This window comes from Mirounga leonina, unplaced genomic scaffold (genome assembly GCF_011800145.1).
Source record: "Mirounga leonina isolate KUSES-001 unplaced genomic scaffold, KU_Mleo_1.0 Mir_481, whole genome shotgun sequence".
In the NCBI taxonomy this organism is placed as follows: domain Eukaryota; kingdom Metazoa; phylum Chordata; class Mammalia; order Carnivora; family Phocidae; genus Mirounga; species Mirounga leonina.
Window position 1 is genome coordinate 1,750,194 of NW_023270773.1, and position 26,947 is coordinate 1,777,140.

The 26,947-nt window shown below is 48.3% G+C and overlaps 2 protein-coding genes across 2 annotated transcripts in view; one reads left to right on the top strand and one right to left on the bottom strand.

Moving 5' to 3' along the window:
• PI4KA (phosphatidylinositol 4-kinase alpha) overlaps nt 1-26,947 on the top strand; it is a 119,886-nt gene that overhangs the window by 41,159 nt on the left and 51,780 nt on the right. Inside the window, exons 14-19 of the mRNA XM_034989194.1 lie at nt 593-725; nt 2,193-2,288; nt 2,662-2,845; nt 3,290-3,393; nt 5,596-5,764; nt 8,765-8,815. Of these exons, the coding sequence (XP_034845085.1) occupies nt 593-725; nt 2,193-2,288; nt 2,662-2,845; nt 3,290-3,393; nt 5,596-5,764; nt 8,765-8,815 (737 nt within the window). The remainder of the gene's footprint in view (nt 1-592; nt 726-2,192; nt 2,289-2,661; nt 2,846-3,289; nt 3,394-5,595; nt 5,765-8,764; nt 8,816-26,947) is intronic.
• SERPIND1 (serpin family D member 1) lies at nt 13,868-22,684 on the bottom strand. The gene is made up of 4 exons (XM_034989196.1): nt 20,966-22,684; nt 17,009-17,282; nt 14,795-14,939; nt 13,868-14,097 (listed from the first exon to the last, which is right to left on the bottom strand). The coding sequence occupies exons 1-4, from the start codon at nt 21,993-21,995 to the stop codon at nt 13,906-13,908; spliced, it is 1,641 nt and encodes a 546-aa protein (XP_034845087.1). The 5' UTR covers nt 21,996-22,684; the 3' UTR covers nt 13,868-13,905.

Below are 26,947 nucleotides of genomic sequence, written 5' to 3' on the forward strand. Positions count from 1 at the left end.
ATGGGCTCAGAGCAAATCTGGCCACCTGTAACCATTAGCATTCATTAATACCTGCTTCCTCCTGGGCTTTAATGTTGTATTGCTCATCCCACCCACTCAGTCCTGTGAAGGTGGGTGCTTTATCTTCTCCCTTCAGATGAAGAAACCCAATCTCCAAGCAGATAAGACGTTTCCCTGGACCCTGGGACAAGGAGGGGTCTCTGTGGCTCTAAGACTCCTGCTCTCACACTCACCCCCCCACCCTTACTGTTCTTGTGCACATTAGCTACATAACCCTCAGGGACAGAACCACGCCTCACCCTCAGGGCTGGGTACCTGTGGGTGTTCATCAGGACTTTCAAACCATTTCTTAAGAAATTGCTGTGGTACCCATTTATCATTTTGCAACCTAAATATTCTTCCTTTTGTTTAAGCATGTTCATTTCATCCTTTCTTTTCTCACTTTTGTTTCTGAAACGTTTGGTCAAATCCTTTTAGAGGGGTTGTTTCATAAGCTAAAAATGATCAGTATATTATTTTGGTTTTGAATTACAGACAAGGGGATGGAAAGTGACAGGTTTAACCGGATACATACTTGAATTTTTACATTTAGTTGCTGGCAATGATATAAAAATCAGTGTAACCAACGAGCATTCTGAGTCAACCCTGAATGTCATGTCGGGAAAGAAGACCCAACCCTCCATGTATGAGCAGCTCCGGGACATTGCCATTGACAACATCTGCAGGTGGGAGACCAGCCAGAGGGGTGGGTGACATGGGGAGGAAGGAAACAGGCTTCAGATAAAATTACTAAAAAATAAGAAACGTTCATAATTTTTTAAAGCTTGTTTCAGATTATTATAAACCTACACCTGATTTAATGATTTTTTAAAAAGATTTATCCATTTATTTTAGAGAGAGAGAGAACACATGCATGCATGCGCAGGAGGGAGGAGCACAGGAAGAGGAGAGAGAGTCTCAAGCAGACTCTGTGCTCAGTGCAGAGCCTGATGTGGAGCTCGATCTCATGACCCTGAGATCACGACCTGATCCAAAATCAAGAGTCAGATGCTTAACCGGCTATGCCACCCAGGCACCCCACATATTTTTTTTTTAAAGATTTTATTTATGTTGAGAGAGAGAGAACACAAGCTGTGGGAGGGGGGGTTCAGGAAGAAGGGGCAGAGGGAGAGGGAGAAGCAGACTCCCTGCTGAGCAGGGAGCCCAATGTGGGGCTCAATCCCAGGACCCCTGGGATCATGACCTGAGCCAAAGGCAGATGCTTAACTGACCGAGCCACCCAGGCGCCCCTATTTTTTTTAATAAAGCTTGTTGTTGTTTTTTTATCATAAACATAATTAAAAAATGGGAGAGAAAATTTATGGAATGTAGAAAAAAAGTAGAAAGAAAAGAGTTATCCATCAGCCTATACCATCCAGAGTAACAACACATTGTCATGTTTTCTGTGTTTTTTCCTTGTAATTTTTAGTGTAAGAGACGGGTTTTATATGATTTTTTGGGGGGGGTTTATATGATTTATATGATGAGTGCTGCCCAGGCTCCTGCTATGTGAACTCTTGCTCTCCAAACTCAGAAACCGCATACATTCTGATTTATATGAAAATGTATCTCTCCCTCTGAATTCTGGCTCCATGCTCTCAGAAGCCCCATCAAGAGAATATGATGGCCCTCTCTGTCAGACACATGCTCTTCTCTGACTCTGGCCTGGGAGCCAAACAGGTGTAGAGAGCAAGAGATGCCTGAAAAAATTCTGTGTCCTTAGGGGCTTTTAAAATTACCCCTTTTCTTTAGAAAATAAGTTTTTCTCCATACTATTAAAACCTTGGTATATCATTTAATATTCCCTCAGCTGTCTTGGGACCATCTGTCTTGAATCAGTTACTGTAACTTTTGTTAAGGAACTGTTCTGGAAATTTTAAATTGAATTAGGGTGAGTGTAACATTCTGAAGGAAACTATTCTGGTCAAATAATGAAGTTACTGTTTCTGACTGAGATATTTATCAAGTGGGCAAAATTGGCAGTGATTCTTTGAATTCATTCTGTGTAATGATTTTCATTCAGATTTCTGGGGGAAAAATGCTCAGAGCAGTTCTTTAAACTCTGTAGACCTGACAAAGAGACCAAAAGCAAACACAAAACACTCATCTGTTGTTCTGATGCCCAATGCTGTGTGGGTTTCCTCACGGTCCAGGTGCCTGAAAGCTGGCTTGACGGTGGACACAGTGATCGTGGAGGCCTTCCTGGCCAGCCTCTCCAACCGGCTCTACATCTCCCAGGAGAGCGACAAGTACGTTCCATCCTCAAGGGGCAGCCACTTGTTCTCTGCAGGCATGTTGGGGGGCCACCTGGTATCTCGCACATCTGTGCTTCTTTCTTGCACAGTGTGGAGTCGTGCATCAGGTCTGTCCCACAATTTAAAGTGAAACCCACCTTAGAATGTTGATCCTGGACCACTGTTTGGGAGCAGAGAAAGATCTGTGTCTTACTGCCTAGAGCCAGGGACTTTGTGTTTCTTCAGGAAGTAAGGGTTCCAGGGTGCCACGGTCGGATGACTGCTTCATCTGAAAGGCTGTGGTAACCTTGGGGTCCAGGCTGTAGCTTCTGGGTTTCATTTCACAGAGGACTGTTCCCAGGATGCTTCTGTTTCCTCCCTCCCACAGGGACGCTCACTTGATTCCTGACCACACCATCCGAGCCTTGGGACACATTGCGGTGGCCCTGAGGGACACCCCAAAGGTCATGGAGCCAATTCTGCAGATCCTGCAACAGAAATTCTGCCAGCCCCCCTCCCCCCTTGACGTGCTCATTATCGACCAGCTGGGCTGCCTGGTTATCACCGGAAATGTAAGGCAGGACCTGCAATGAAACCCACTATCCTCTGCAAGCTTTGTTACTTTGACTATCAGGAGTGCAAAAATAGATTAAATTTGCCCTTCAGATAAGTTAAATGCTCACAACTGTCTTGACATTGAACAGGGAGACTTTTTTCCAAGTAAAAGAGAATAGCGTGATGGCTCTGTAAGTGCTGGGAAAAGGAGGTTTAAACTCATTTCTTGCCGATGTTAATAACATGTAATAGGATTTAATTTGAAACCATTTCCCTTTTAGCTTTTGAGGTTTGCTGAAAGCTTTAGGAATGGATGCCCCTGATGGTCTTTCGGGCCCTTATGGTCCATACATTCCAGAAGCTTTTGCTCTGAATGATGGTAGGGGAGCCTTTTCCGTGTTCCAAGGAGGGGCTTTCATGGAGAAGTCATGCCATGGTAACCGTGTACCTCACTCTTCCAGCAATACATTTATCAGGAAGTGTGGAATCTCTTCCAGCAGATCAGCGTGAAGGCCAGCTCTGTCGTGTACTCAGCCACTAAAGATTACAAGGATCATGGCTACAGGTAATTCTCTAGACCTTGTTGTCACTCTAGATCGTGACAGTTTTCAGCTCCCTTTAAAAGTATGAGGCTTGGGGATTTGTCTTTTGAATAAACTTTTTTCCTACAAAAGCATTATGTGCTACAAATCAGCACATGCACAAGTGGGAAATGAAGACCCCATGTGACTGCCACTGGGAGCTGAGCATCTCAGTGTCATTACCTCAGACCCTCCCTGACTCCAGACAGGCTCAAAATGTCCACCCAGCTGACGGGCTTTTTTATGTAACAGCGCATCAGCCATGCCATTAACCTTCTTCCATGTGCCGCCTTTAATGGCTGCAGAATGTCCCATCTTAGAGCAGCACCGAGATCTAACCAGTCCCTAGCTTGGAGGTTAGTTTGCCAGTTTTCCTGCTGGTAAGTGCAACACCGAACAATCTAATAGCTGGGTATCTGTGAGCGTCTCTGATGCTTTCCTCAGGGTAGATTCAGAGAGGTGGGATTTGGAGGGTCAAAGGGAATAGACATTTTACATGCTCAGTTGTTTGATATTTGTGTAAAGTCTGGCCAGTTTTCCCAGCAGACTGAGATATGCTTCCTTGCCTGTTCCTTGCCCTTACTGTGAATACCTTGAGGGCAGGGGCATGTTTTTCCACATATGGAGGATCTCATAAGAGTTTGACAGATCAAGGGAAGAGCGGGACAGAGGAGTGGGGCAGGGAGGAAGAGATGTGCCCCTTTGTTGGCATTTCTTTTCTCTCTTTCTGACCTTTATGTGCAGGGCTCAGTCTGAGGTTCTCTCCAACTCACTTCAGTGGGTGGGAGTGTGGCTGTGTGACCTTTGAAAAAGCTCACCCTCTCTGTGCCTTTGTTTCTTCATCCGTCATCCATCAAATGAACATCTGTCTCCAGTTGTGTGGGTAATTGAGATTGTATACAGGAAAGCTCTTGATAAATGCAAGCTCTTGGCCTTGTCATTTCTTTGCCTTCTTACTACCTCCATTGCAAGCCCAGGCTACCAGAACAGCCTGAGGACTGGTTTAGGGAGACAGTCAGCTCCTTTCCCCTTCGTCTATGCATCCGTCCATCCTGGTCTTTGTGAAGAAACTGACACACAGACCAAAGCACCTCTTTCCCTCATTGCTTCCTTATCCCGAAGTGACTCCTGCACCTCCTTGGCCCTCACACCTTCCCCTCCTTGTCTTTTCTCCTGCTGTTTTCCTTCTGACCCTGGCCTCTGTCTTGCTGCAGTATGCAGTACTTGGCCTTCTCCATGCCTACCAGTTCTTCAACTTCTCCATTTCGCTCTTCCATAAAGCCTTTTCTGATACCACCACCAGAAGTTGTTTGTCCTTTTCCTCACCAGTGGAAGCTTTTACTGCCATTCATTTGCCCTTACCGCCCAGGATTTCACATGTCTGTGAAGGGCTGCTGTTTGGTGGGAGATTTCTGGGGGCCAGATGATGTGCTCAACGCTTCACGTGGAGTGTTTCATTTGTCCTACACCCTGCAAGGAGGGAATTATATTATTCTTGTTTTATTCAGGAGGAAACTGAGACTCAAAGGTGAGCCACTCATCTGAGGTCATGCAGCATAAAAGTGGCAGGCTCTGGCTGCCCCCAGCACCTGCAGAAGCCTGGCCGGCCTTGCTGGTTTGCTGTGTCTCTCTGCGGGAGTGGGGGGTCGGGGGGCATTGTCAGCTTTGTATCCAGGGCTTACCTGGGCCAGCACTGTCCTGATGCCAGTTGTCCCAGGGCCACTGAGTGCTTCCTTTGTGTCTGATGTGAGCTACTACTAACATCAGCCCCATGGAGATAGTGTGGGGAAGGAGCCGATCGTCAGAGGAGAGTTTTGTGGGCGGAAATAGTGAATTAAGGCTACCTATAATTTGAGAGGAAAGCAGGGCCCAGCCAGGGATTTAGCTACATGGTAGGCTTTCAACACTAAGAGAGAAGTGTCCTAAGATCTTCACAAGTTCCATAGGTGTGGATTCCTGGAACCTAAGCAGCTCCCCGAGGCCCTTACTGCATGTCAGGAGAGGTTAAAGCCATTTCAGTAGCAGCTGACTGTCCTTTAGGGGCTGGTGTTCACAGAGATGTTTATCCACTCTGGAGGCTCCTTCGTTCACAGGCACTGAGGGGCGTGGTGAGGCAGGAGTCAACTGGCCTCACCCCTGCAATCCAGGCCCCGTGTTGTGGCAGCTCTCCTTTCTCTCCCCACCAGGCACTGCTCCCTGGCGGTGATCAATGCCCTGGCCAACATCGCAGCCAACATCCAGGATGAGCACCTCGTGGACGAGCTGCTCATGAACCTGCTGGAGCTGTTTGTGCAGCTGGGGCTGGAGGGAAAGCGGGCCAGCGAGCGGGCCAGCGAGAAGGGGCCCGCCCTGAAGGTAGGGAGGGAGGAGGGCGGTCACCCTGGGGCATCTGGTAAACAGCAAGAACAAAGGTTCTTTCTCAGGGGTGTTGGCAGGGTGCAGAGAGGGTGGTTCTCGTAGGCTTTCTTATAGGACCGTGTCTGGCTCGTGGCAGCTACCTCCCCCGGCCCAGGGTGGGGATTCCCCCAGACCCCCTCTCTTCCTTCTCTCGGCCATCATGAAGCCAGGGAGTGGAGGCTTTCACCAGAACGCAGTGACAACATGAGAAGGGCCAGATCTAACCTAATCTGGGCCATCCAGGGAGACGGGTCCATGGGGACAGACAAAATGACAGGTCTCGGGCCCCAGAGAGACAGATTGGGGAGGTTGAGGCAGGTTAAGCCCCCTACCCCATCATTTCCCCTTTCACATGTCATGCTGATGCCAGTCTCTCTACCAGAGTCTCCACCTTCATCCTCCTCTGTCTTCTCCTCCCACCTCCCTTCCCCAGACAGTTACTGTTTATGTGCCTAGTCAACGGTCAGCCCACCTTCTCTGTAAAAGGCCAGATTATACTTGTTTTAGGCTCTGTGAGCCATAGAGTCTCTGTTGCAACTAGTCAGCTCCGTCCTGGTAGCATAAAGCCAGTTAAAAGAATGGGCGGCTGTGCCCCCATAAAAATCTATTTCCAAGAACAGGTGGTGGGTCAGATTTGGCCACGGCCACAGTTTCTTGACCTTGTTCTAGGTGCTGGGGTTACAGAAGTGAACAGGCAGACAAGGGGCCTGCTCCTGGACAGCAAAACCAAAACAGGGCAGTGTGGAGAAGAGCGCTTTAGATTGGGTTGTGTGAAGACCTGAGGAGATGACAGCTAAGTTGCAAACTGCGTGAAAAGGAGCCCTCTGTGTGAAAATCTTGGCTAAGGGGGAGTAGCTGGTGCGAAAAGGGGTTCTAAGAGCCTTCGCTCTAATTCAGCCTTGCTCTGCTAGACCCCTTGACAGTGATCTGGGTGATTTCTGAAGTCTCCCAGGATGGTGCACAGCTAGGCCATCCTGACAAAGAGACAGAGGCAGCTCTGGTGTCCAGTGGGGCCTTGGGCATCAGGAAGAGAGGACTGCTCAGAGATGTGGGGAGGCACTCGGCACCCGAGAAAGCAGAGGCTGTGATGTGTCTGAAGGGTGTTTCAGGAGTCGTTCTCCTTGCCTCCCCTGGAAATTGTTCCTCAGGGCCCAGAAGGACGCCCCCTGGACACAAAGGCTGCTCCCCTCTGCCTGCTCTTGCTACAAGTTTACATTCTCAAGACTCAAGATGTAATGCTTCATTCACGGACTGGGAGTGGGGGTTGTGGCCCCGACAGTGCAGGGATCCCTTTTTCTGCCCTCCAGGTGCAGAGCTGTGAATCCTGTTCTTTGCGAAATAGTTCCTGTTTGTGATCATGCAGGGGCTAGCCCAGTGTTTACTGAGCAACTGCTGTGCGTTCCCCATAAGCTGGGGCCTCAGCAAATAAGGGGGTCTTGCAGGGTCAGTGAGAGGGGATTGGCCAACATGTGCCCCTTTGAAGACAAAGAGCTAGGATTATAAATTAAGAAATGACAGTTCTTCCCAGTCATCGCATATCTGGGAAGCCCTTAGTTTCCATAGAAGAGGAAGCAGGTCTTGAGATTCTGCCCCCACTGCTGAGCGGCTGTGGGGCTATAGCAAGGTACTCAAACCCTGTTTTCTCCACCAAAGATTTTGTTATTACATATGAAACGCTTGGAACTGCCTGGCACGCAGTGGGTGCTCGATGCACTTGGCTGCTACTGTTAATATAAAAAACAAATTGAATGTGCTTAGGTGAGTGCTTCCAGAACTTAGGCTCATCAGTGTGTACTGTAGTTTATAACCTTATTTGTATGTCCAACCAGGGAACCTACCTTCAGATACTGTGCTCATGTTTTCAATAACTATTAAAGTTATTTTTATTTTTATTTTTAAAGATTTTATTTATTTATTTGACAGAGAGATAGAAGAGCACAAGCAGAGGGAGTGGCAGAGGGAGAGGGAGAAGCAGGCTCTGCACTGAGCAGGGAACCCGATGCGGGCGGGACTCGATCCCAGGACCCTGAGATCATGACCTGAGCCGAAGGCAGACGCTTAACCATCTGAGCCACCCAGGCGCCCTTAAAGTTATTTTTAAAGTAACCCCAAAATTTCCATAACTTGGAAAGAACATATGTTTATTGTAGAAAAGATGCAGAAACTGATAAATAAAAAGCACCCATAATCCCTCTCCTCAGATATACTCATCGTTGGCATTTTTAAAAAATATTTTATTTATTTGAGAGAGAAAGAGGGAGAGTGTGGGCGGGGGATGGACAGGGGGAGGCAGAGGCAGAGGGAGAAGCAGACTCCCCGCTGAGCAGGGAGCCCGATGACACTGTGGGACTTAATCCCAGGACCCTGAAATCATGACCTGAGCCGAAGGCAGATGCTTAACTGAGTCACTCAGGCGCCCCTCATCATTGACATTTTGACAGACTTCCTCCTAGATTTTTTATGCAAATATATTTATTTTCATAATTGGGATTATATCGCAGCATACTCTGAAATCCTGATTTTTTTTTCCCATTTAAAATTTGCTGTGGGCACTTTCCAAAGTGACTAAATATTTTTTAGAAAGTTGTCTTTTTAATAGCTGTGTGGTATTTAATTTTACACAGGTACCATGATTTATGTAATCATTCTACTATTTGACATGTTTCCATTTTTTTTTGCTATTAAAATGATGTTGGAGGGGCACCTGGGTGGCTCAGTCAGTTCAGCATATGACTCTTGATCTCCGTTCAAGTCTTGATCTCAGGGTCGTGAGTTCAAGCCTCAAGGTGGGCTCCACACCAGGTGTGGAGCCTGCTTTAAAAAAAAAAAAAAGATATTGGGTGAGCATGTTTATATATCGCTGTCTATATATCTCATTATTTCTCTGAAATTAACACTGTCTCTTTTTTAAATGAAAGAAACACACGCTTTCAATGACTCTATTCTTTTATTTTCTAGGCTTCTAGCAGCGCAGGGAACTTGGGTGTACTCATTCCTGTAATTGCTGTGGTGAGTATTCATTAACTGAGTGGTTTCAGACTTCAAATACTGTGCTCATATTTTCAATGTTGCCTAGTGGTGCACAGCAAATTCCTTAGCAAAATGCTGTTTGGAGGCCCAGTGATTCTGGACTTGTGGCTGGGTTTCTGCCACCACCAGCTGTTCTTGTGACTGTCCCACTGGTGTGTGCCTGCTGTGGCCACAGCCCCTCACTCCCTTTCTCCGCGCCCTGCCTGAACCTCCTTGCCACTTGACCACGAGTCCCACTTTGGTTCTCTCCTGTGTGGCTCCCAGATCTGAGGTGCGGCTCCAGGTTCGTCCTGTCTTATGCCCTGCTCTGGTGCCTCTGACTAACGGTGGGCAGGCTCTGCTCCCATCCCCTTCCCGACCCCTTCCTGTGAGATGAGGCCTGGGGCCTCTGCACGGTGCTTGGCACTTGGAGCTGCAGCCCCCGTGCCCTCGGGGGGGCAGCGCTGTTGGCACTGGGGCTGGCCACACTTTGGAGCACAGCCCTGCCCGCCAGCATGGTGGCAGCTCACGGTCTAGGCCCCGGCCCCCGCCGCAGCACTCTTCATCCTGTCCCGTCTCAGTCTGCAGCCTTCGCTTCCCAGATGACCTTTGTAGAAATCTCTTTCCCCGTTCTCAGTTGTCCCCAGCTGCCACTCCTAAGCCATGGCCCCAGGTTCTAATACTTGTTTCCGCCCGTGTCTCTCTAACTCCCACTAAACCTACCTTCTGGTTAAGCGCTCCTTCTGCCTTCCAGTTCCTTCCCACCTTGCCCCACTCCCCGCAGTTCGAGTCTTGAACACTCACACACGTGTCCCTTCACATGGAACATCAGAGGGGTTGACCTCCGAGCTGCCAGGGTGACCCAGGGGTGTAGAAGTCAGGCAGGTGGATGGAGAGGCACCTCTCCTGATCTCAGTTTCTGTACTTACGAAGTCTGGATGTTCATCATTCGGAATCTGGGGACTTTAGGGGTCTGATTTTAGGTGGGTGAAAAATGGGAACTGACTGGTTTATTATCACTTGCCTTTAAGATGTCACAGGTTGCACTTTGTGACATTCTGCTTCCATTCACCTTGCTTCGGCTTGTCCTTTTCTTTCCTGTCTCCCCTGCCCCGTAAGTGGCCGATTCTGGAGCAGGAACCGCGTTGCTTGTTCCCTTGTTGCGTCTGTGTAATGACAGTCTCCTTTGCCTGAGTGTGCTTGAGGGGATGGTTTGCCTGCACCCTAGCTGCCTCCCTGTACTCTCGGCTTTTCCCTCTCCCCTCGGGACCTTACCAGCTTTGCACCTGCGATCAGGTGCTTCCCACAGGCTCTGAGGATTTGAGAATGGCCAGGACTCTCTGCCGAGGTATTTTTCATCACCACCTGCATTGGTTTTTAAAAACATAAACTTTTTCATTTTATACTTAATATCGATTACTGTACAGTTGTGTTTTAGAAGTACCATTGTACATGGATCCTTTGTTTAGCCTGGAGGGAAGGGTGAAGGGCATAAAGTCCATGGCACTCTCTCAGCCTGTCGGAGGGGAGGAGGGCCGGCAGCAGGCTCCATGAGAGAGCAGGTTTTGGCAGCCAGGGAGCTTATTTGGGGTGACACTCGAATCCGTGAATTCTGGTGAGTTTGAACACCAAAATTCTCTGACCCGTGTGCCTGTGAGCTTTCAAGCTTGTATAGCTGTTGTCATTTAGAGTTTGATAACTGCATAGAAGAAATTCCAGGGGGCACTTTGCACTTTCCGGGAGTAGTGACCAATGAGGTTGGTTGGGAACACATAGGTGTTCAGGTCACAGGGGCCAGGGTTGGGCTCCTGGTCCTGTGCGTGGGATCCTGGGTGAGCATCACAACCTCTCTATATAGGCCTGCTTTGCCCACAGAGCTTCTCGAAAAGATGAAGATGACCCTCTGAAGTGCCCAGCTGGGTCAGTGTAGGCATGACTGTTACCAATGATAGGCAAGCACACACTGACTTAAAATACTTTGTTTACTCCACTGCAGTGACCTTTTACATGAATAGAATAAGTATTGTAGTCTTAACAAAAGTTAATGGTTATATTATGGGGGAGGAAACAAATATTTGATTCTATTGCTCAACAAAGAGCACAGAGAATCATGGAATCTTATATTTGCTCCCTGGTTTGCCCCTTGAACCCTCTAGGAGAAACTAGTTTCCAACAGTTGTTTTTTTTTTAATGTGTTATCTTTCTTTTCTTTCTTTCCTTTCTTTTGGAAGAAGATACTCTGTTTTGGATCTTTTGATGACAGAGTGTCTCCAGGTACTTTGTTCAGTGGACGTGCCAGTGGGTTTGGGGCAGGAAGCCTGGGTGTCCATCCAAATGCAGCTTATCAGTGATTTATCAGTGACCTTAGGAGCCTGGAGCGGGGGGTCACTGGAGACTGGGTCATGTGATCTCTGAGGCTCCTTCAGAGCTTAGGTTTGGTGATCTTTGACCTGCAACTTCGTAGAAGAGTATTTCTTCAGAAATATCACTGATTAAATTGCTTCTCTTAGTGTCTAGCCCATTAGTTAATCAAGCCCCATGAAAGGTATCTAATGCTTAGAGTCTTGTGTGTTCCACTGTTGTAGTGATTTGATAAGCTGCACCCCCTGCTCAGAAAACATTTGTGCACTTCACTTAGAGCTAGTTTCCCTGTGCCCCCAGTAATTTCTGTGGCCTTGGACAGGTTACTTATTCTCTCAGTGCCTATAAAGTTAGGTTTGTGGACTAACAGGTTTTAGGTCATGGACTCCTTTGAAAGTCTTGCCCTCTCCTTCCATAGAAATGCATCTCTTCACAAGGTTTTGCATTTATTCTCAGAAGCTGAGTGGGAGAAACCTGCCCAGGGCCCCCCAGTTAGGAACCCCTGGGCTAGATACTCTCTCAGACAAAGATAGTACTTATCTAGCTTTTGCTAAGCACCAAGCACTGATGTAAACCCCATCCAGTCATTAACTCACTACTCCTTACAACAACCCTATAAGGTAGGTGCTGTTATTATCCCTATTTTACAGGTGGAGAAACTGAGGCACAGAACTTGCCTCAGAGTCCCACAGCTACTAAATGTCAGAGCCAGGGTTGGGACCCAGGCAGCCTGGCTCAGGGTCTGTGCTCTGAATTAACACTCTATTGCCTTGAAACCTGGGTCAGCTAGTTTGAGAAAGAGGGGATCTGAGTGCATTGAGTGGATGTGGGTGAACGAAAAGCATGGAGGCTGGAGGGCCTTGACCTGGGCCGGGTCACAGAGGAGCCTGGGCTGGCTCCAGCATAGATGGGGCAGGCCACATTGGAAGGGAGAGGTCACCTTTTGGGTAGGGGACAGACGTGGCAAAGGGCTACAGGCAGAGTTTTTGAGAGAGCCACGTTTAGGAATGGGAGGAACAGGAGGAACCAGCAGCAGGACAAGAAAAGCAGAACAAGCACCAGGAAAGGACAGTGCGGAAGTGCACTGGAGAAGAAATTCAAGGAATGGGGTGTCAGCCAGCTCAGGGCTCTCCGAGAGGTCAGGAGGCGTGACAGGCAAAGAGGTAGCCTCCACCCTGCACTAGTCAGGAGATTCAGGAGGCAGAGGCCCTGGTGCAGAAAGTTGGGAAGGAAGCACGTGGAGAGGTGTGTTAGCAACTAACAGCAGGGCCTGGGGCAGATCATGTCTCCTCTGAGACCTCAGCTGTTTCTTCAGCTGCCAAAAGGAGGTGATAACAGTGCGAACCTCCTAGCTGTGCAGTGAGGACTCAGTGATAACCTGCGGGCAAACCCATCACAGCGCCCCCTACAGTGGGGAGCGTGAGGTGCTCCCCTTCTGCTGCCACCATGACTAGTATTGGTCTCACTGAGTCTGAAGCCCTCTGTGACAGACTCTGTGGGTGACTCTGGAGTCAAGCCAGCCTGTGCTCAAACCCTGCTCCTCCTCCTTTGCAGAGAAAGAAGAGAAAGCCTCTCTTGAAGGGCTCTGGGGGTCATAATTAGACAGCTGCACACACAGCATTTGTGATGCTCTCCCCATCACTGCCCAGAGACCCCAGCACTGCAGAGGCACCAGCACCCTTGAATTCTGAGCAGCCTTTTTGGATTCCACTTGTCTTACCCAAGTAGCAAAACATTCAGACATCTGAATGTCACCTGCTTTCTCAAACCAGACCCACTCTGGGAGCTCATCTGAGGGTCTCCCTGCGTCCAGGGATGAAAGCCAAAGCATGTGCCCCACATAAAGACTGGCATTTCAGGAATTTCCACGAAGCCCCATCCACAGCATCTTTGCCCCCAGGATTTAGCAACACTCACCATGTCCTGATCCCGAGGAATATGCCTGCTGCGTAGCACATGAGTCACCGTGAAGAACTCAAGTTGCTTTTTTGTCAACCTCTGTCATTCCTGGGGATGTCAGCTATTTTGAATTTGGCTTTTCTTAGTTACTTGAGCCTCAAAAAATAGAGAATTATAACAGACACACAGTAAAAGTGGCAATATTTATTTATCTCTAAGGTGAAAGGCATGGCCATGTGTATACACTGTCCTCTGGGCAGCAGTGAGGTGACAGCAGAAGTATAGATGACATTTAGCATCAATTCAGAAGGTTAGGCCTTGAGAGAATTAGGGTGTTAGGCCCTAACACCCAGGGCACCCCTTGAATGTCATGAGGTTGCTTCTGGCCTGGGCACCATCCTTGGGAAAGGTGAGAAATTAGTCCTACAGCTCATTTCTGTGTTCTGTGTTCAGCTGAGGAGCGCTGGTAATTGGAGTAATAGAGCCAAAAGTTCAAGGACGGGGACAGCAGGGAAAGGAGGTACAAGGTAAGCCCCCTATAGGTTTGCACTGAGGAGGCGGGAGTGAGCCGGTCTGTATGTTGCTGACACCCTCTGGGTAATGGCTCACATATCACAGGTGCATTAATGTCTGCGAACTGCTGGCCTTGTTCACTGTGCGGAACGGATTCCTATGAGCTTCTCCGTCGGTTTGTAAATTTCTTCTCCTATGGGCCTCGATTTCAGAATGGTCGCATAAACCACGAAAGCCATGATGCCAGAACATCTCCGTTCTCATCGTTAGAATGGAACCAGAATTACACAGTGCCCCCAAAACCCAGACCTCCACCTTTAAGACTTGGTGGGGTTGGCAACTCTCCCCATGAAGAGCAGGCAGCTGGTGCGGTGCTCATAGATGAGGAAGAGGAAGGGGCGGTCGACAGTGAAACGGACTTGGGTGGTCAGCGGCATGAACCCCACCGTGGTCATGGCGGCAGCCTGGGTGCCCTCCTCGTTCACCGTGATGGTTCCTTGGTGCTTGAACTATTTCAAAATGGAAAGGAAAGTTGTCAGATCCCATCAGTGAGGGATAGACGAGATAGTGGAGTCTCCTCTCATTCAGGGTGGAAACACCACGTGCAAGGCACAAACCACAGCTGACCAGAATGACCCATGAAGGTCTCTCTCACCTCCTGCCAGGTGCAGTAATTGTGCTCAGAGGCTGTGTCATATAAACAACGCATATCTCTAAACTCCAACATCACAGTTGCTCATGGTGGTGGTCATGGTATGAGTGGTCTGCCAGCAAAACAGCAGGGGCAGGCCCCATCTCCTGTGCACACTGTAGGCGCTCTGCCAGAAGGGTGGGGCCTGGATCTGCATGGGTTTGTTGGACTGATATTCTCTCTTTTTTTGTGGAGTGTCTATTGTTGTGTCAAGTTCAGCGTGCAGGTCATGCACTTTCTCTGCATATATTTAACGGGTCTTTCATGATTCAGCTGGGTGTAGCTGTTTCACAGATTGGGGCGCATACCTCCTCTCTTTTCTGCAGTCGGCAGGAATGACGCTCACTCCCACGCTGCTTCCTAAAACAGATTACCCTGCCCACTCAGTGTCTGGTAGACCCAGGGAGAGCAGACCCAGCACTGTTGACCTGTGAAGTCAGGCTGGGCAGGAGGGAGGCTTTGCTGGGGGCAGACCCTGGGGACAGGTGCAGAGGGTGGACGAGGGGAGAGCTTACCAGATCGATGGTGATCCTGTGGTCTGAGATTCCTGTCATATTGCTGTCTTTGTCGAACAGCGCCGTGACCCCCATTGACTTCAGGGCCTCCACCAGGTTGTAGTTCTTCTCCAGCTTGAATTTCGGCAGGAGCACTTCTCGAGTTCTGGGCAGAGAAGAAAAGGGGGCCCAGTTTTATTGAACCACAAGTTCCAAAAGAATCCTGTTTTTCCCTCAAATGTCCACAACCTCCTTTCCACCACCAACTGCAGGTTGCTTTTACCACAGAATGGATGCAGCACTTCTTGAAATTCATATCCCAGTACTGTCAGTTGAGTTTTGGGGAAAGACCATCCATTATGATTCCAGTTCCTTAAAATGGAAGCATGGTTAGTGCTATGCAGTCATTTCCTCCATGCTGTGAGGTTCACGTCCCGCCTTCCAGGTCAGCAGCAGAACTATTACTGGTTTATGGTTTGAGAGTATCTAAAAATAATTCTCTTATTTGGGTCCTTGATTTCAGGCATTTCTTATTTTGTTAAGTAAGCAGTTGAGTATCTGATCAGTGTACAGAAAAAAGAACCCTTCACATGCCAGAAGTGCTAAACTTTAGTTCTCTGCCCTTGTCTCAACACATTCAGTCCTTATGGATAAACAGCAACTACAGTGTCCATGGGGCCAAGTCCGCACACAAAGGGGATAAAGAGACATCAGACACAGTCCCCCTTCTCAAGAGTTTGCTTTCCTTTTGGCAAGCCAGGACTCACGTGTGTGAAGCAGCAAAACAGTAAAGGTGGTATGGTAACATCTGAACAACCAGAACAGATCTAACTACTGGAGCTACCCAGCAGGGAGTGAGGAAGGAGGGGGTGTTCCTGGGGCCTAGAAGGCTGCCCACAGGTTGAGAGATGGCGTGAGCAAAGCCCGGAGGGAGCTTGAGCTGCGGTCTGGCTGGGGTGCAGAGGGGCACCAGGCAGGCGGGGAGGAAAGAGGAGGAGGGGCAGAGCAGGTCAGACGGGGGACTGTGTCTGTGGGCCTGGCCAAGAAGCTGGGCTGCATCCCGTGGGCAGGTGGTCCATAGAGTGCTTCTGAGAAGAGGAGCCGGGGCCGGAGGGTGTCTTGGGAACGCCGTTTGGAGGCCAGTGCCGCATGGCTTGAGGAATGGAATGGGCAGGCTGTTTAGGCCTTCCTGGTTCAGGGTGGGAGGTCATGGGCAGAGAGGTTAGGAAGGAGGTGGGTACAGAGGGGACATTTCTAAGGAAAAATTGACAGGACCTGTTGACTCACTGGCTCCCTGGGTGAATACCTTCCTCTAAGAGCCCTCTTCTGGGTTTATTGCATTTCTTTGCATTCTTGTCCCAAAGGGGGACCTGAACCAGATTCACATCTTAATATGGGCCTAGCCAGTTTCCAATAAAACAGAAATATGACTTCTCTATTCTTTCTGCCATGTTCCACTAAAATCATAGTAACTACTTAAAACCTGTAGTTTTGACTCTGGAGTAATAAATAATGAGAGAGGAAAATCATGAACGACATGTCCTTCGTAGGTTATGAGGATTACAGCATTTCCTGCACAGGGAAGGGAGAGCTTATCACAGGCACCAGGCTCTGTGATAGGGGCTCAGTGTCACTTTTCTAGGTGTTTCTCTCTGCGACCCTGGGAAGTCCTAGGATCATGCTGCTTTTATGGATGACGAAGCCAGGGCTCAAAGCCACAGAGCAAGTAGGTGGCAGGGCCGGGATTGTTTCCGAGCTGGCTGTAAGTCACCTGCCCCTTACTTCTGAAACTGTCATATGGCAGGGAGGAGGGCAGCTGTGTTTCTCACAGATGCTGTCCAATTGCTTCTCACTGAGCAGGAAATTTGGAATGAATTAACAAGACTGGCCCAGGATGGGGCGCCTGGGTGGCTCAGTCGTTAAGCGTCTGCCTTTGGCTCGGGTCATGATCCTGGGGTCCTGGGATCGAGCCCCGCATCAGGCTCTCCGCTTGGCGGGAAGCCTGCTTCTCCCTCTCCCACTCCTCCTGCTTGTGTTCCCTCTCTCGCTGTGTCTCTCTCTGTCAAATAAATAAATAAAATCTTAAAAAAAAAAAAAAAAGACTGGCCCAGGATGGAAGTTCTTGGGTTTTTATGCACACGTCTCCCTTCTCCTTGAAATGACCAAAATTCCCAGTGTTTCTGGTCTCTCCCAGCTTCCCAAAGATCAAAAGAGCAAACATTCAACCCAAAGTACCTGTTTGTCATGCTTTTCTGCCATCTCTCCACCACCTGGGGCGTCAGCTGTGTCTCGAGGGTCTTCATCCCAGACAGCTTGTGCGGGACCACGATTAGCATGCTGATGCCCCCCACATACTCCAGCCTCAGGACATCGCAGTCCAGCTCCTGGTCATTTGCTGCCAGAAAGTTCCCCTTGGTCTGCATCATGGAAACTTTGAGCACCTCTCGCTCATTCAGCCGGAAGTTGTGGTTGTGTGTCATTTCTACTGGGAATTTATTCACCCAGGATCCTGTAAAGTCAACAAGAACAGGGCTTTTATTAAAATATTATTTTAAAGCCGTGGTCCACACATGTGAGCGTGCATCAGAAACACCTGGAGGGCTTGTTCTGTCTGCAGGGCCCACCCCCAGAGTCTCTGGTTCTGTAGATCTAATTTGAACCAAGAACTTGCATTTCTCACAAGTTCCCAGATGGTGCTAATAATGCTCCTGATCCGGAGACTACACTTTGAGGACTGCTGTTCTAAATGATTCCAAGGTCAGAATGCTGACATACTTGTAGGAAGTATGATAATGTTAGAGAAGTTAGATAGACTGGAATGAATTCTGGTTTAGATGAGGGCACTAACTAGTTGTTTGACTCTAGCAAGATGCCGAACGTGCCTGGACCTCTACTTGTTGACTTGTAAAATGAGTAGCTTTTTGCTTGTGGCAGCTCTGTTTCGATGGTTTTCATCCCTTCCACTCTGTGACTCCATAGGGACTAGCAGGATACACTGATGATGCCGTCAGATCTTCATGTCAGATTTGGGTAAAATGCTGTGTGTCCAGGAGTAAGTACATGTCTGTTTTAGCTCTAAGATGCTAGTAACTATAATAATGGCCTCTCACTGACAACTGAGAACTGGCAGTGTGCCAAGCATTCCTTTAAGCATTATTCCTGTATCCTTCGTTTCCTGCTCCTAGCAACCATATGAGATGCGTGCTTTTTATTATGCGCCTTGTTTTACAGATGAGGAAACAGAGGCACAAAGAAGCAAATAACTTGTTCAGGGTTTCCAGCTGGTAGGTAGAGCCACTGGGATGAGATAAGCCTCTGCCCTGGGCTTCTCAGTCTCAGCACTGTTGACATTTGGGAAATTCTCTATTGTGGGGACTGTCCTGTGCACTGTAGGGTGTTTCGCAGCATCCCTGGCTTTTCCGCCTGAGATGCCAGGGGTGCTTCCTCCTTCCCCCCAGGTTGCGGCAAGCCCCGATGTCACTGTGCTTCTCCTGGAGCCTGTCACATGTCTCCTGGGTTTCTTTCTTTCTGACTTCCTCCTGAGACCCAACCTGTTTTTATTGAGCTTTACAAGGCGGTTATAGTATTTGTAACTAAAAATCAAATTAGTGGGCACCTGGGTGGCTCAGTCAGCAAGTGCCTGCCCAAGGTCCTGGGATTGAGCCCTGTGTTGTCAGGCTCCCTGCTCCATAGGGAGCCTGTTTCTCCCACTCCCTCTCCCTGCTGCTCCCCCTGCTTGTGCTTGCTCTCTCTCTCTCTCTCTCTCTGTCAAATAAATAAATAAAACCTTTTTTTTTTTTAAGATTTTATTTATTTATTTGACAGAGAGAGACACAGCGAGAGAGGAAACACAAGCAAGGGGAGTGGGAGAGGGAGAAGCAGGCTTCCCGCTGAGCAGGGAGCCCGATGCGGGGCTCGATCCCAGGACCCTGGGATCATGACCTGAGCCGAAGGCAGACGCTTAACGACTGAGCCACCCAGGCGCCCCTAAATAAAATCTTTTTAAAAAATCAAATTAGTAACAAATTGAGGAGCTAGCGATTAAAATTATACTTCTAGACCTTCATTTCTTTTGATAAGCATCCATGATTTAAAAGAAAAAAAAAAAGCACCCATGAAAGATTGGGTGCTACTGGCATTTCATTCCTCTGATTCCAACGTTAAATTAAGTGACCATCCAACACAAAGGGGAAAGGACACACGTATATTTGCCACTCTAACCCCTTGGTGTGACACTGGTTACTATGTGCTGGAGGTTATAAACCGACTGTCCTCATCATTCTGCAGCCTTGCCGGCGGGAATGGCTTGCTGCTGTGTTTCTCTGCCTACCCTTGATCATTCGGCCAGCCTAATGCAGAGGCACTCATGTCCGGGGCACCCCACGACCGGTAGAACGGAGGGCTTTGGTGCTGCCCAGGTAACTTACACTGGCTGTTCTGAAGCTGTTCCTAAACACAGGTTAGTTGCTCACGGAAGCAGAATAGCTGTCACTAGCAATATCATACCTACTTAATACATTAGATGACATTGGCATCTGCAGTTTTACTCCTTCAAGTTCATTGAGTTCTTGCCACATGCCAGAGGCTAGCACCCTGTGCTGCACACAGCCCTGCCAGAGTTATCATCATCTCTGTGATAAAGGGGAGGAAACTGAGCCACAGAGACATTGAATGACCTGCCCGAGGCCACATGAATAGGAAGTGGGGAGGCCAGGGCTTAAACTCCAGTTTGCTCACTTCCACGTACTTACAACCAGCAATAAAATGTGTGGGGGGGCACCTGGGTGGCTCAGTCAGTTAAGCACCTGACTCTTGATTTCAGCTCAGGTCATGATCTCAGGGTGGTGAGATCGAGCCCCACTTCGGGCTCCGTGCTGTGTGTAGAGCCTGCTTGTGATTCTTTCTCTCCTTCCCCCTCTTCCTCCTCCCCGCTGCTTACATTCGTACTCTCTCTCTTAAAAACAAAGAAGTGTGTGTTCATTATATATACGGCATGTGTCTGTGTGTCTGTCACAAGCCTGTTAGAGCCTCAGCCTTTGATCACCCACTACAAGGCCTTCGGTGTGCCTGGCATTTGAGAGGGAAGCCCAGGGGTCTGGCTCAGCCTCCATGCCCCTCCTGCGGTCTTGGCTGCTTCAGCCCTACTTTGCCCATCTGGCAGAATGCCCGCCTGGCGCAGCTGCTGGAAGGCCTTGGCCCTCCCTCGGCAGCCCCACCACCCAGAGCGGCAGCCAAGAGAGGGCCCCTGTCCTTCGCCTCCCTGGGCTGCTGTAACCAGTGCTGGAGCTAACTAGCGAGGAAGCATAGCCTCCCAGGCCTCAGGGACTGACTCTAGCTAGTGCCCACCAGGTTTTGGTAGCAGAGAGGAGAGTGGTTATGTGTCACCATGAGTCATTGAGATGTGGACCCATTCCTAGTGTCTGCCCTTTGGCTCTCTAGGCTTGTAGACTGAGGTAGAGGTTTCTTCCAGTTCAAGCCCCAGTGAGGGCACTGTGAACAAGGTCTGGATTTTACAAGTCCATTGCCCATTTGCTTCCAGGATCCCAGGGGTCCTATGTCTGTGTAGTGGTATGGGGGTGGGGAATGTCCTCCTTTCTTGTCTGGCCCAGAATAGTTGGTCTGGAAATAATAGTTTATTTCCCCACCCCCTCCTGCCCATTAGTGCACAAGTATCCCAAAAAGGAGTTGCAGGTATTAATGTTAGTCAAGCTGAACAGTTTTCAGACACCTGTCTTCAGCCTCTTGTCCATATTCCTGCTTACTGATAATTGGGAGAGGAGATGAAAAAAAACTCAAATCCAAGATGGCCAAATGCTAAAAAGGTTTTTCATTTTTTCTTCCAATTTAACAAAGCACTAGAGATGGCCTGCCTGGTGCAACCTTGGCTCTGCCCCTTACTGGCTGTGCGCCCTGGGAGCATCATTTTAGTTCCTGTGCTTTGGCGGCTCTGTCTGTAAAATGGGATGCTAATAGCAAGGTTGTGGTGAAGTTTCTGTGAGTATAAAGCACAGAGTTAGGGCTCAGCGTCAGCAGCTACCGTCATCTCATCCTGATCTTCCCTGTGAGCTGACCTTGTGTCTTGGTTTCCTGGATCAATTGAGCTAGAGAATACAGTTCTTGATGTTCAGTCCATCTGCACATTAAAAGAGTATGTCACGAGTTTGTTTTGAGTAACTTAAAGCTATTTCTTACCTTTAAAGTAGATGCAGTTTAGAATCATCATCTGAGTAGCTGGGTCTATATTCTCCAGAGCGTCTTTTATGAGACCCTTGGTGATCTTCAGAATGTGGTTATTGGTTTTTGATATGAAGGCAGGGTCTGAGAAGTCAGCCGCCTGGGCCTCTGCAAAGTAGTACTCTCTTACTTTTCTTTTGAAGTCATCCAGGATTGGAAATTGCTTCTGGACGTAAAGATCATTGACAGACCGCAGTGTATACCCAAAATTCCTCCTGAAGAGGCGATGAGTCAGCTTACGGAAGAGATTGTGAATGGTCATGATCTCATACTTGCTGCTGGCATTGACAAAGTCTTTGAAATGCAAAATCGAGTGCACTTGTTCATAGGTCTCCCCCTGCAGTCCAAAGGAAATCATACCCATGGCCGTGGAAATGCCCACTGGGGCTATGAAGATGTTGTCGGAAGCACAGGCCTGCTCCTTCAGCACTTGGTAAAGATTGAAAGCGAACTTGGCATTGAGAATGTTGAGACGCTGGATCCGGCTCTTGCCTTGGAAGAGCTCGAGGATGTTCCCAGCACCGGCCTCTGAATCGGTTGGCGAAACCGCATCAATGATGTCAATATAGTCATCATCTTCGCTGAATATCTTCTCTAGGTCCAGATAGTCCTCGTCCTCCTCCCCCTCTGTGATCCAGTCGTTGGTGACCGTGTTTTCCTTGTGGAAGTCGGCGGGGAGAAGGGGCATGCTCAGGTTTTTGCTACTTAACTGCCCCCACTGGGGATTTGCTGATGGAGAATCATCCCCTCCTTTCTCAAGCTGACTGGCCAGGCTGTTGCTCCCACGCATGGACATTAGTATGAGAGAAACGATGAGAGGTTGGAAGAGGCGTTTCATTTTGGCAGAGCTAAAGCTGGGAGAGAAAACCAGCAACAGGGTGAAAGGCAGCCTAGGGGACTGGCCACTACAGTGCTCAGAGGGCAAGCCCATAGCTTTCACCCCAGAAGATGCCCTGGGACTATCAGTCCTTAACCATTTTAAGATCATGCACCTTCAGAGAAGCTGATGAAGATAAACAGATACCGAACATTTTGTGTGGCTTCATAAACCTACCTGAAGGATCTGTGGGCCCCAACCTGAGAATCCTTTCAGTAATATATATATATTCCTGGGGATTCAGTGTTCCCAGAGAGTTTCTTTTTCATTCACTCACCAAACTTTGTCTCCTGTTTTCCAAATAACATATTAGGCACTGGAGGCACAAAGGTGTCCCCCACCAAGGGGCTCTGCCAGCCAGACAGGGAACAGACGTGCAGTAAAGCAGAGGGGCTCTCATAAGGACACTACCAAAGCAGATGGGGCTGCAGAGCTGGGGTGTGGCCCTGTCTCCTGGGGCAGGAGCGGGCTGCCAGGGGAGCTTCACCAAGCTTCCCTGGGAAGTGGGGTCTGAGTAGAGATGTTGAAAAAGGCGTACAGGCCAGGCTCTCTGCAAACAAATATCCTAAAGATATGTGAAATTTGTGTCGTTATTTGGGGTTGTGCAATTTGCATAACATTTGGAATTTGTCGTGATGCAGAGATCCTCTGGGTGCCTCGTGGAAGGTGGCCGGCAGCCTGACTTTCCCCTGGAGCCCCAGAGGCTGTAAGGCTGTATGGCTTACCACAGGTGTCCTCTCTTCTCTGCATCTGTTACTTGGCTTCTGCTGCTGTCAGGAGGACCTACTAAATCTTTTTTACTGAACTGCTTCTAGCATGGGGTTAGGAGCAATCTTACCAGGTGTATAAGGTCTGTGTGAGGATGATGTCGGAAAGCTCTCACTAGAAGGCCTGAGAGGCAGTCCCTTTATTTGAATAAGTTTTGGGGCGCCTGGGTGGCTCAGTCGGTTAAGCATCTGCCTTCAGCTCAGCTCATGATCCCAGAGTCCCGGGATCAAGCCCCTTGTCCTGCTCCCCGCTCAGCAGGGAATCTGCTTCTCCCTCTGCCACTCCCACTGCTCGTGCTGTCTCTCATTCTCTCTAATATAAATAAAAATCTTTAAATAAACAAGTTTTTAATACATACACTGTGGTAAGCCTGTCTTTATCTACCCATCCTGTGCCTTGTTCCAAGGAAGGATGTATCTTGACTTGTCAAATCAGTTTTACCTGCCAAATGGCTTTATCTTTCTCTTGCTCACTTCCTGCATATTAATTGCATTCTGGGTAGATGAGCTATTATTCGATGTTTCTGTGTTTCTCCAGGACAGCAACAGTAGGCACTTATAATGTTCTACCATCGTACGTGTCACTTCTGAGCAGCCCGGAAAGAAGAACTGTGTCTCGTCAAGTTTGTTGTGTGTATGTAACCATCTCCTATTTGAGGACCAGAATATCTGCTTCCAGTCTAGGCCAGATAAGAATCACTGGCATCTGTTAAGTAAATATGTGGACTTGTTAGTCTGAATTTGGGCCTAGCTATACAGATACCCAACTGGTGATGCTGTCAGTTTTGTGGATGTTGATGACAGCAGTGACTCTTGATAGAGCGTCTGCTCGATGCCAGGTGCTGTGCAAGGAATTTCGTCTATGTAACCTAACGTCATCCTTCTAACATTTTATATACCAGGATACTGAGCCTTATGTCGCTGTATGTGGCAGTGGAACCTCTGCCTCTTTGCCTCGGAACACTGGGACTGGTTTCTCTGTCCCGCCGCCCCCCCGACCGCCATCTCCCTCCTTGGGTCTTCCCCTACAATACCATGAAAATAATCAGCTCAAATGCTGTTCTAATCACCACCGAAACACTTTTGAATCACACATTTTGGAGAGGGCAGGTCACATAAGTTTCTGACTTTGAAAATGTCTGTTGTCTTTTCCACCCCACACCCTCCCCCCAGCATCCAGCTGAGGCTGTGGTGCTGCACACATAGCCCGCACACGAGAAGCCGTTTCTGATGTGTCTGGCCGCAGGTAGAACTGGGCCCAGTGTCCAGATAGAACTGGGCAGGGATATTGATAGCAATACACTGTAAAAAGTTAGAAAAGAAGAAAGCGAGCAACTTGGTGGAAGTCTTCTTGCTAGGCTGCACTTAGGAAGATCCTTGTCAGGCAAAAACAAGGTTAAAAAAAACAACTTGAATGAATAAGAGTTCAGGAAAAGGAATCTGGGACCAGATAAAGAGGCAGAGGTGAAGACGTTCATGTTTTTTACCCTGTGTTCATATAGTATATTTGGAAGCTTCTTATACCCTGTTCCTGCATTATATGATGAAAAGCCAAAAATAATGTTCACTATTCACTTATCAGAGGAAGGAGAAAAGCTCTCTGATATTTTCTGTGAATTGAAATTAAGGATCTAAAAGGCCAGTCTTGGTGCCTGGGTGGTTCAGTCAATTAAGTGTCTGCCTTCGGCTCAGGCCATGATCTCAGGGTCCTGGGATCAAGCCCACATCAGGCTCCCTGCTCAACAGGGAGTCTGCTTCTCCCTCTCCCTCTGCTTCTCTCCCTGGCTTGTGCTCTCTCTCTCTCTCTCTCTCTCTCTCTCTCTCACATAAAATCTTAAAAAAAAAAAGGCCAATCTTCCTATCATTCTGCCATTTAGTATAACAAGAATTATATAAGACACTTTAAAACTACCACTAGGTTATGTTTAAATCAGGGGACTATCTTTGAAGAGAAGCAGTATTTTTTAAAGGCGAATCATTCAAAAGTTTGCCTTTCTGGGAACTTTATATGGTGCTTTCTCATGCCAACGGTGTGGAGAAAGGTTGGCTTTTTTGGTCACACATCAGAGCATAACACCTGGACACCTTAGTCCCTCCTGGCTATGTCTTCAGGCCCAAAGAGGGCAGATGTGATGGGAGAGAAGTGACTGCTTGAAGTTTTAAAAACCTTTCACTCTGAAATAACTTCAAACATTAGACAAGTTGAAAGACCAGCGTAGAGAATAGCCCCAGTACACCCTTTTCCCAGATTCACTAGCTTTTGTATTTGGAAAAGTTGCTTTACGGCTTTGTGTACACAAGCAGGCACACACATATACTCTTTTCTTTTCTGAAACCTTTGAGAGTAGGTCACTTATAGTGTGTCCCTCTAACTTTTAATTCTAATATTTCAGGGAAAAAATGCCTAAGGACAAGGATATTTCATGCACCATCACAGTACCATTATGCACTTAAGATAATTTAACACAGGCACAATACTTTCCTGTTCTAGTTCCTATTCCAATTTTGTCAATTGTCTCAGTAAGGTACCTGACAGAATGTTGTATTAGGCAGACTAAAAAACAAAACAATTTTTCCATTTTTAAGACAGTGTAGAAAGCTTTTGAATTTGTAGTTTGATAGAGAAATGCACCAGTTACCCATCTCTAACCACTGCAAATAAGAATTTATAATAGAAACCAAACTCACCTCTGTGCTTCTGAGAAGTGGTGTTGCAGAGATGAAATGAGCCAAGGTCATCAGTGGGTTTCAATGTGAACTTTGGTGCTGGGCTGGTGTTGGGTATTTTCCAAAGTAAATATGTCCCAAATCAAACACCATTCAATTAGCTTTGTCAGCACAAACCCTCTCGGCTGTGTCTTTGATCTCTGCTGAGGGACTTCTGACTCCTCCGCTCCAGTTCTAGTACAGCTGGTGTTTTGAAGGCATGACTATCACTGTGTCGACGTGCTTGTGGGCAAGCTGAAGCCTTGCCGACGTGCTGAAGCCACCGCATAATGAGATGCTCTTCAGAGCTCTGGGGGCTAGGTTACATTGGGGGTAGCTATAACGCTCCCCTAAAAGCAGAGGCCCACTCATCTGCCCTCCAGCTTTGGATTCTCCCACTCAGATGATCTGGCCGTGGTCTGGTCTCCAGGGCTGACGTGGCTGCGAGGCAAGTGTCCACAATGCTTCCACGAGTGTGTCCCTCGGAAAAGTGGAGGGGGGCGGTGAGATCAGTGATTTATAGTGTAAGGAGACCCTGGTACAGAACTTTCTTCAGTCAGGGCTCACTCACCATGTTCTGTGCCAGGCTTGCAGTCCAGCTTCCTTAGCTGTTACACGACATAAGGTATTACTGAGCAGTGCTCCCCAAATTCTGGCCCACCTAGGCATTCACAGGGATCTGTGGAGCTAGGATCACTATGTTTTTTTTAAGATTTTTTATTTATTAGAGAGGATGAGCATGAGCGGGGGCGAGGAACAGAGGGAGAGGAAGAAGCAGACTCCCCACTGAGCAGGGAGCCCGACGTGGGGCCGATCCCAGGACCCTAAGATGATCATGACCTCAGCCGAAGGCAGACGCTTAACCAACTGAGCCACCCAGGTGCCCCTAGAATCACTCTTTAAAATTTATTTTAGGGCGCCTGGGTGGCTCAGTCGTTTAGCGTCTGCCTTCGGCTCGGGTCATGATCCCAGGGTCCTAGGATCGAGCCCTGCATCGGGCTCCCTGCTCCGTGGGAAGCCTGCTTCTCTCTCTCTCCCACTCCCCCTGCTTGTGTTCCCTCTCTCGCTGTATCTCTCTCTGTCAAATAAATAAATAAAATTTAAAAAAATAAAATAAAATTTATTTTAAATTCTGTAATCTAGGGCACCTGGGTGGCTCAGTCGTTAAGCATCTGCCTTCGGCTCAGGTCATGATCCCAGGGTCCTGGGATCGAGTCCCACATCGGTCTCCCTGCTCCGCGGGAAGCCTGCTTCTCCCTCTCCCACTCCCCCTGCTTGTGTTCCTGCTCTCGCTATCTCTCTCTCTGTCAAATAAATAAAATCTTTTTTAAAAAAATTCTGTAATCTAAAACATTATTATAGGAATATTCTGGATTGTCTGGAAGACCAACTTATCACAGAGCATTGCTCCCTGATTTTGGTACCCAAGAGTGTGTGTGTTACCCAGAGGCCCTCTAATGAAAACAGGACTCTCTGGGGACTCTGTAGGCTTGTGAGGAGCCTGTAGGGGGCGTCTGTGTGTTGCTCATTTTGAGAAATTTCTGGCCCGTAAAGGGCTGTCCGATGCGTTTAAGAGCTGACAGGTGTGGC

Coding starts and splice junctions, on each gene's coding strand:
- SERPIND1 (XM_034989196.1), bottom strand. CDS start 21,995: ATGATCTTAAAATGGTTAAGGACTGATAGTCCCAGGGCATCTTCTGGG. Junction 14,940..17,008: donor CAGAAAAGCATGACAAACAG/GTACTTTGGGTT, acceptor TTCTCTGCCCAG/AACTCGAGAAGTGCTCCTGC. Junction 14,098..14,794: donor ACAGGATCACCATCGATCTG/GTAAGCTCTCCC, acceptor ATTTTGAAATAG/TTCAAGCACCAAGGAACCAT.